Here is an 8,697-nt window from a genome sequence, read left to right on the forward strand (position 1 = left end):
ATCTTTGACTCGTCTCTATAATTACTCTTGGCAATAATGCTGCTGCAATAGAGATTACTCGTGTGACACCACAGTCATTTTTTATGCCGTATATCATCTAGGATATAATTAGGGCCACAAGGCAGATGATAGCAAAACAATGTGATGCAGAAACAGGTGTGTAGTTGGTGTGAACGACAGACTGGAAGAGTTTTATTTCAAGTATATCCTCATCTATCATTTGAATAATAGAATAAAAGTCCTATTTGCCATTTAGTGTCCAAGGCCTGTAACTCTATTGCCTGAATTCAATTTACAAACTTACAAATTAAATCGAAGGGCATTATCTAGATTCAATGACGTTACTGTGAAAACATTAATATTTTTTAATAGCTTTGTAATTGACAGCTTTTATTGCACAGATTCCACTAATAGCTAATCACACTGCCAAAGAACAGCAAGTGGCACACAGGAGGAAAAATACATGTGCATAAAGTACATCCAGAGAAACAGATTTTAATAATAAAGCAGCTATTCTGGTTAAAGTAGTGAACAGCTGAAAAAAGTCACATATTCAAATCTGGCACAAACACAAAACGGTGTGTTTAAAGCACTTTGAAACCTTCCTATGCTACATCACATTGCTCCCCCTTTATCTAGACAAAAAGTTGTTCCTGTACAGTGCAAAATATATAATAACATCATGTAAATATCCATAGAAACATTTTCTCCAGTCAACTGGCAAAACAAAGCACAGTTGTACAAATGCATTTCAGTCAAAAGTGGGCTAACTCTAGTACATTCAGTTACAAACTCACACTTTAAAAGGAGAAATCAGGTGGTCTGTTTTTCTTATTGTCAACAAATCTCATGAAAAAAACCAAAAAATTATTTAATCTTCCTTCCTGTCCGTGTAGCCACTGATCGCAATCCTCAAATAAACTCTCAATCACATCATCCATGCCTCCTGGACTTGTGAATACGCTGGTTTAATTCACAAGAGAGTTGGATTTAATTAAATGAAACTAGAGTCAAATCTAAGATGCTTTGCAGACTAACACTACACCTGGCATTCAAATAAACTAATTTTCTTACTTACGTGGGCTGGTCTTTGTTTTTCAGTTGTCCAAAAACTATTAAAAAATGCATCAATGAGCCACACTGTTGCATTGTAGTTTACTTTAAAACAAACATTTCCTGTACTGCTGCCATAAATACTCACCAGTGCACTAAATGTGTATTATGCATCTGAAAACAGTCCCAACATAATGCACTATTTTCTCCAGTTTCAGTAGCTAGACAGAGCCCAGAATGTGAATTATGAAACCTTTTAAGTATATATTGATGACCCATGTTTTAAGATTCATATATTTGGGGATTCATTAACTGTCTGTATTTCTATTGTCACCCTAAAATAAAGGCAACAATGGGGGAAACAAAGATCTAAAAATATATAAATGTTCAGCAGGAATCAATGAGCTTTGGGGGAGTCAGAAAGTATTGAGATACAAAGTAACACATTGTTGATTTTGGTATTTTCGTGGCGCTTGTTAACAATAACAAACATACAGAATATCACCAGCCTCATCTTTTAATATCATGGTGAAAATTATATTTGCCTTTGGCTCCTGTAACTATAGTAGCTCTGAGAGAATTGGACAAAGTGCATCAATATTCAGTGACTGACATGACACTGCAAAGTAGTCTAACATGGTCAATACAGGACATGGCGATAATGTGCAGCGGTTGTTTCTCCACACTGAGGGTACATTATCCAGTGGCAGGAACAACGTAGTCTTTCCTTCTTTTCACATCTTCACTCCAACGCCTATCGACCATGAGCTTCAAGCTCTGTCCCTGCATTTTGTGGCAGTAGAAAGGTCACTCTGTGTGGATGTGACAGAATCATTACAAAGTGGTTGGTACAGTACAAAAGGCCACTTTATACGTGTCCCTCAAAGAGAAGACTGTCTCCAGCAGTGTGGACCTTCAGTTTGAGATGAATCTGAACCTGTGACATATTCTGTGAAATTGATTGGTCTGATCTGTGTGTGCTTTTGTGTGTTTTGCCATCGCCTATGAATCACAGATCCCTTGTTTACCAATACTCGCTGATGCCAGTGTCTTCCGCATCGTCCCCGTCGCTCCCTATCTGTCTTCCCCTTCACCCGTTCGTCCTCCCCCTGGCTACTGTCTTCTCATTCTTCTCCACCCACCACCTTCCTTATTTTTTGCTCTCTCTTCGCCCCCCGCCCACAGTCTGTCCCCTCTATCTGCTCTCTTTTTTCCCTTCGTCCTCTCCTTCTCTCTCCTCACTTATTTCCTTCGCCCACCTTCTTCCAAGAGACAACCTTTATTTTTGGCTTGTAGTGTGTATCTGTCATGTCCGCGCGTTTGCCATTAGCTGATCCTCTGGAGACAGTAGTCGTTCTCTGTGTCTAAAGAGCTGTTATGGCCAGACGAGGGGTACAGGTCACGACGGAGCAGCCTGTTGACGACAGTAACCAGGACTTTCTTGTACTGCTGACGTAGGAGGGAGTAGGCGAAGGGGTCGGACGCAGCCTTGCTGTATGTCAGGCACTTACTGATGATTCCCCAGTGGCGGTTGATGTCCACGAAAGGTAGAAGCTCGGCCAACCTGAAGGGGCGTCAGCACAAACACGATTAAACAAAGTACATTTTTGAAAGAGCTCTCTTTCAAATGTTCAAAATTGTAAGATGGTTTTGTGTTTTTTCTTCCTTCTGAAGGGAAGGTTTGACTGAACATTTTTGAAAGAGCAGGGGAAGGTCTTTTAAAATTTCTCACTCCAGATTTATATTTTATTTCAGCCTTCCCTTGAACTACACAAAGTTGTCGACTTCATTCAGTCACTGACGTTGGTAATAACGGTTCACTTAATAGCTCCTGGGGAGAAAATTTGGTAAACAGAACTCACTATTCTATGTTCACCATCATTTCATAATGTGCAGACATATGCATTTATGTGGCTAATGTGAAAATTATTGCACAACTAAAGCTATAAATGTCATGCACCTTACGTTATTTGGATTAAACAAATTGTATGGAAGATTTAAAATGCCTCCATAAAAACCAAATCGAACAAAAGTACTATGTTAGTTTTTAAGTGAAATACAACATCCATTATAATATATCTTCCTTTTTTATGTTAATATTGACTATGTCAAGATGGAATAAAACTGAACTTAAAAGGATAATTGTTCATCTTTTTTCTATGTCACATTAAAATCAAATCACAAAACAGAAAACAAAGGTTAATTTAATTTCAGTTTTGTCCAGCAGAGAAGCTTAAACCTGAGTATATTAGATGGAAAGTACTGTCATTAGTTTTCAAGAGGAGGTGCAGGGGAATATATATACATTATGTATTTTATATAAGGTTGTAATGAAAATGGGGAGGGTTATGCCTTTTTTAAAACTGAACCATAAGGTCTGCCACACTCAAGGCATGAAGTACATAAAGTACCCTGCTTTTATTCTGCTAATTAAGGTAACGTTATGTAACAAAAAATGTCATTGAGGCATAAGGTTACCACAGAGAGCAAAGAATATTACACTTTTACTTTTACTTTACTTTTTTGTAAATTATGTGTATAAATGCTAATTTAAAAGCAGAATGGATACCTGAGTAGGAATTATCATAATTAGATGGTTTGGTTTCAGCAATCACTCAGGCTACTTCCAGTGGGTAAGCCTGGTCAGGAGGTTACTCCAGCTTCTCAGACAATGTTTCCTTGTTAATGTCTTCCCTCTTCCAACCCATATGTGCACACACCACAAATGTCAAACTGATGGATCATCAGCACCACGTCTGGCTGACAACAGGTTTGTGGGCCCTTGAAGCGTTTCATCTTCTTTTTTCTCATTTGTCGTCTGTACTGTATCTATTGTCACGCACTGTATTGTGTGTGTGTTTTTAGTGGAAGCCGCATGGCAAGCCACCTGTTTACAGAGTAATACAGGTGACTAATGAGCCTTCACATGCTTCAGAGAAATGATAACAATTAAAATCAGCAGGTGAAAATGTGCCGTTGCTAAGAACAAACTGTAATGTAGCACTTCTGTTGTTGAATTGTCTCTAATGGTGTGGCAGATCTGCATTTTGTGGGTCTGTAGAGGCCAACAACTCTAATGAGTCTGGATGCAGACTATTTACTCATTATATTCAGGCTATGTTTTTAAGCTTATTGGGCCACTCACAAGGTAATTGCTCAAGCTGTATTGTTACAAGTGGGGTCATTTATCTTTTAAGTTGTTGTCACAGGGGTTTTGCAGTAAATTCAGTGATTTATGGGTTCCTATCAATTCAACTTACCTTGTAATTACATAAGGAGCAAAGCAGATGACGAATGAGCCGATGAAGATGCTGATCTTCTTTGTGGCTCTCTGCTTTCTCCTCTTTTGCTCAGCTAAACACCTTTGTTTCACACTGAAAACAGCAAAAACACTTTTAGTCTTTTTTTTTTTCGAAACAACTATGAATTATACATTGAAAGGGCTTTGAGGGAAAACATGCTCGTGTTAGGCTTTAGGGGGGAAACTACCTTGGGTGAATGTCGACCAGCAGGAACAGAGTCTGCATGGTGATAATGTCAATCCTCTTGCAGTGAAACCTGGCGACTTTCAGCACCTTCAGGTAGGTGAAACACAGGATGAGCAGGGAGAGCATGAAACTGGTGGCGTGGAAAACGACTGTGAAGACTGTAAACTTAATCCTGTCGCTGCCCTCCTCGCTCGGCTGCAGGGTGCACGACGCGTAAACGTGGCTGTAGTTGACCCAGGAGAAGAGCAGCGCGGTCAGGGAGAAGGTGAAGGAGTGGAGCCAGGAGTAGCACACCATGATCAGCGCGTCCTTGTAGCGCATTTTAGTGGAGTAGCTGAGCGGGAAGACCACCGCAATCCACCGGTCGATGCTGAGAGCTGCCATGCTCAACATGGTGTTCGCGGTCAGAAAAGTCTCCAGAAAGCTCACCGCGTGGCAAATGCAATCCCCGAAAGGCTGCTGTTCCCTGATAATCCCCACCAGAGTGGCCGGCATGTTCAAAACAGTGATGAGTATGTTGCAGAAAGACAAGTTCATGGTGAAAACACCGGGCACCTGCCGGCGTATCTCGGTGCTGTGGACGAAACATAGCAGCACCAACAAGTTTGACAGCAGCGAGACGACCGCGACCACGACGATGAACAACGCGAAGATTATTTCAGCAAAGTCCATGTCTCACTCCGGAAAGTGCCCTCTCGGGTTACCTGCGCCTGTTGTCGATGATAAGCCGTTAAAATCAACCATGGTCACCCCGTCGCTCATCTCTCCAGCAGCTCCCCGAGTTCATTTTTCCAATTAAATCCCCGTGCGTCCGCGCGCCGCCGTCCTCTCCCAACTTCCACGAGCGCTGTCCAGCGTGCTGAAGCGAGCGGCCGCCGCCACCATGTCTCTGCTCAAACTTGCCGATTATTTCCCATTAACGTCCGCCGAGTGCGAAAGGGGAGAGAAAGTGAAGCAGGGCGTGTGTGGCAGGCGGCCCACTCGTCAGATACAGGTCTAGAAGGGGGACTGAGGAGGACCGGGAGAGACAGCAGCGCGCCTGTTGTGAGGTGAATGATCATTTTTTCACATTGTCACGTGAAGACACACAGTCAGAGACCTTCCCAGTCACAACATCCACATTATTCCCTACATATTGGAGTGTTTCTAGGATGAGATCCCCCCTCTACCTGTTGTTTGTTTGGTGTCCGTGCGCAAACTTGTGCGCAAATACAATTCAATCATGGCGCATTCACGCTTCACTTTCTCGTGTTGTCCGCATTGATCGCGCATTGCTTTAAAATCAATGTGGATCTGGAGGCACACGGCGCAGAGAAATCCAGGGATGTGTGTGCTCCTGGATAATTGGAGACGCTTCTGCCGTGGCCAAATGGCACCAGGTGCACACGCGCGACGGAGAGGCACGGGGGCAAATAGATCCTTTTCCTGACATGAATTATTTATAACCCCGTGGCTACTGTAGATTCACTGCGCGCTGTCATAAGTTGTGTCTGGTATGCAGAAATATACAACAGGAGCGCCATTGTTTTAAATATGTGTCCAATATGAATTAAATGTGTGTGAATTACAGGCAGTAGACATTATTTACTAATGAGGAAACGTATAAATGGTATTTTGTTGTAGTTCTACTTTAATTTCCACACTGGAAGGACACGAAACTGACAACTTTTTTATCATTCAGTGTTTATTAATCTACTTGGGCAATCAAGCAACTCATTAATACTCTCGAAGAAAGAACAGTTCTTTCCATCTTCCCATGAAACAAAGGCCTGTAGTGGTAAAAGTGGCTGCAGGCATCACTTTAGTGAAATATGACGTCCAGTAGAAAGTTGAACCAGAGTTTTAATGTCAGATTCTGTGGAGATATTATAAAGAGTGTCTGTCTGAGAAACTTCTGTTATGATTTGGTGCTACATAAATCAAACTGTACTGAATATCAAACACTGAACGTTTAGTAATATATTGGCAGCAGACATAGCAACCATCATTTATGTTTCATTAAAAAAGTTAAACAATGACATTAATAAATATCATCATTAATCATAGTGAATCAGTCTTGAATAAATGACTGATGGAGGCTTACTGACGCTTTATAGATACAGTATAGGTATCAGTAGGAAGTCTGGAGTTCCCTGATTGTGAATGATCACTATATAAATGTTGTTAATCCATGCTCATGGATTTCTCACTTCCTAATAAGCCCTCATGTCAGCAGCTATAAATATTAACAACTCATTACCAAACAGTTAACTGTACATTACACAGACTGGAGAAATGAATCCAACATACATTTTTTTATGGGATTTATTAACCATTAATACAGTTCATGTAATGAAATCTGACATAATAAAAACCATTACTCCATTTTGAACTTATAATGATTTTTTTTACAGGGATTAACCCGCAGGTACTTATGGCAGGAAAGAGGTTTTGTCTTCTTTTGTATCTGTTTAATCTGCTAAAAAGTTATAAAGTTGGTGTAAAATGTCGTTAATAACTGTTAAATAGGCTATAATTTATAATGGCTCTTCAAATTAATGAATACCATGTACAGCCTTTACTATGAAATCATTAAATAGACAGACTTTCTCTCCGCAATCCCAACATCCCTATAGAAACGGTGTGGTACCAAAACATCAGCCAAAAGGGATCTTTCCCAACCTGGCAACCCAAAGTCTGTTCTTGTTAATAACTGTTCTATAAAGCATTAGTAAATTATTTATTAAGCAGTAATAAAACCTCTAGTTACTACTTCTAAACCCTTTATAAAGAAAGTGGCACCCCATACAGATGTTCGTATAATTTAATTTGTTCTCTCTTACAAGGTATTGAGGAGAACATGTTTCTTTCATTTGTTATGTGTAACTATGTCCATGTACTCATTGTGGAATAAAGAAAAGTCTAGAAGAAAAAAGCTTTGCCACTACAAAAACAACTCCAGGAACTTGAAAACCATTAAGTCCTAATTCATAGCATAAAACTCTGATCATTAAAACGGTACCCGATCCAAACTGAAGCCACATACTGTAACCAGCAGCAAAAGTGCTCTTCAGAAATGTTTGTGCTCGTTACTGAGTCATGCCCAATTCTGGAGAAGCTTGTGTAGACAGTGACTCACTGGGGTCAGACGCAGCCTGCAGGGGTTTTTGTATATCTTTTTTCGCTTTCACTCGCTTCATACTCCCACTTATTATGAGGCTTGGGCCTGAATCCCCATCCCCTTCAATTAAGTGCTCTGTTTTATTTATTTAGCACCGATACAGTTTCAGAGAATTCACTTTACTCAGACCTGCCTTGCTCGTGGCGATGATAGTTGAGCATTTAAAGTGATTAGGTGAGTCATTATTAAATGTAGTTTAGGGAAACCCTGAGGCGAACTATCTGTGAAGTGACTGCCTCTTAAAAGCATCATAATCGCAGCAGCTGATGAAAGTTTTTCTCACATACAGTATTCAAGCAGTAATGAAGCTACTACAGCTCAGAGGGTCTGTGTGTGTGTGTGTGTGTGTGTGTGTGCAGGAGTCAGAGAGACAAAGCAGCAGTGGGTGATGTCAGTCGCCTACAAAGAAGTGATCAAATGCCTGGGAGAAAGCTACAGCTGGGCTCCTGGGGGAAAAGTGCAAAGCTATTTATAGGCCTGATGGGGTGTCACCTCCAATATAACTCCCAGCGCCGGTGTATTACCTAACCGAGGCATCAGAGTGAAGCATTGAAAACAGCTTTAGAACCGCAAATGAGATTGCTTTTAGAGGGCGCTTTTATGTGTGTTGAGTAATCAGCCACTGCAATTTAAGGTATCCTCCGAAACGCCTCAAGGACCCGCAGCAGCGAATTCATTCAAACGCTGCAAAGATGTTCGCTGATTATCGACTTTAGGCTCAGACCAGACGGCTCTACATCCAACAACAAACTAGATGCTCATTAAATGCTAACTAAACACAAAATACAGCTGAGGCTGATGGGAATGTCAGGAGGTTTACAGGTATTTGGTCGTAAACCAAAGTGTTGTTTTATTTGTCTTGTGGTCCCTTGTCCCGCAGTCTTAGTCCTTAAACAAATATTTTGATATTTGGTTGTGGAAGTCATTGGCCACAGAAAATGCTTTCCAATTTCAGCTTCTCAAATGTGAGGATTTGCTGCCTTATGTGATTAAAAA

General features: G+C 40.8%; 1 protein-coding gene across 1 annotated transcript; it reads right to left on the reverse strand.

The window, feature by feature from the left end:
• Nucleotides 1-350: 350 nt before the first annotated feature.
• On the reverse strand, nt 351-5,962 carry LOC127379496 (G-protein coupled receptor 26-like). Its single transcript, XM_051429143.1, has 3 exons — nt 4,543-5,962; nt 4,314-4,427; nt 351-2,617 (listed from the first exon to the last, which is right to left on the reverse strand). The coding sequence occupies exons 1-3, from the start codon at nt 5,211-5,213 to the stop codon at nt 2,380-2,382; spliced, it is 1,023 nt and encodes a 340-aa protein (XP_051285103.1). The 5' UTR covers nt 5,214-5,962; the 3' UTR covers nt 351-2,379.
• Nucleotides 5,963-8,697: the final 2,735 nt, after the last annotated feature.

The sequence above is a fragment of the Dicentrarchus labrax genome, unplaced genomic scaffold (genome assembly GCF_905237075.1).
Source record: "Dicentrarchus labrax unplaced genomic scaffold, dlabrax2021, whole genome shotgun sequence".
Lineage (NCBI taxonomy): Eukaryota > Metazoa > Chordata > Actinopteri > Moronidae > Dicentrarchus > Dicentrarchus labrax.

Excerpts from the sequence above, each read along its gene's own strand:
- LOC127379496 (XM_051429143.1), bottom strand. The coding sequence starts at position 5,213 with ATGGACTTTGCTGAAATAATCTTCGCGTTGTTCATCGTCGTGGTCGCG. Across the intron at positions 4,428-4,542 it reads CTGGTCGACATTCACCCAAG|TGTGAAACAAAGGTGTTTAG; the intron begins GTAGTTTCCCCC and ends TGCTGTTTTCAG. Across the intron at positions 2,618-4,313 it reads GCTCCTTATGTAATTACAAG|GTTGGCCGAGCTTCTACCTT; the intron begins GTAAGTTGAATT and ends ACGCCCCTTCAG.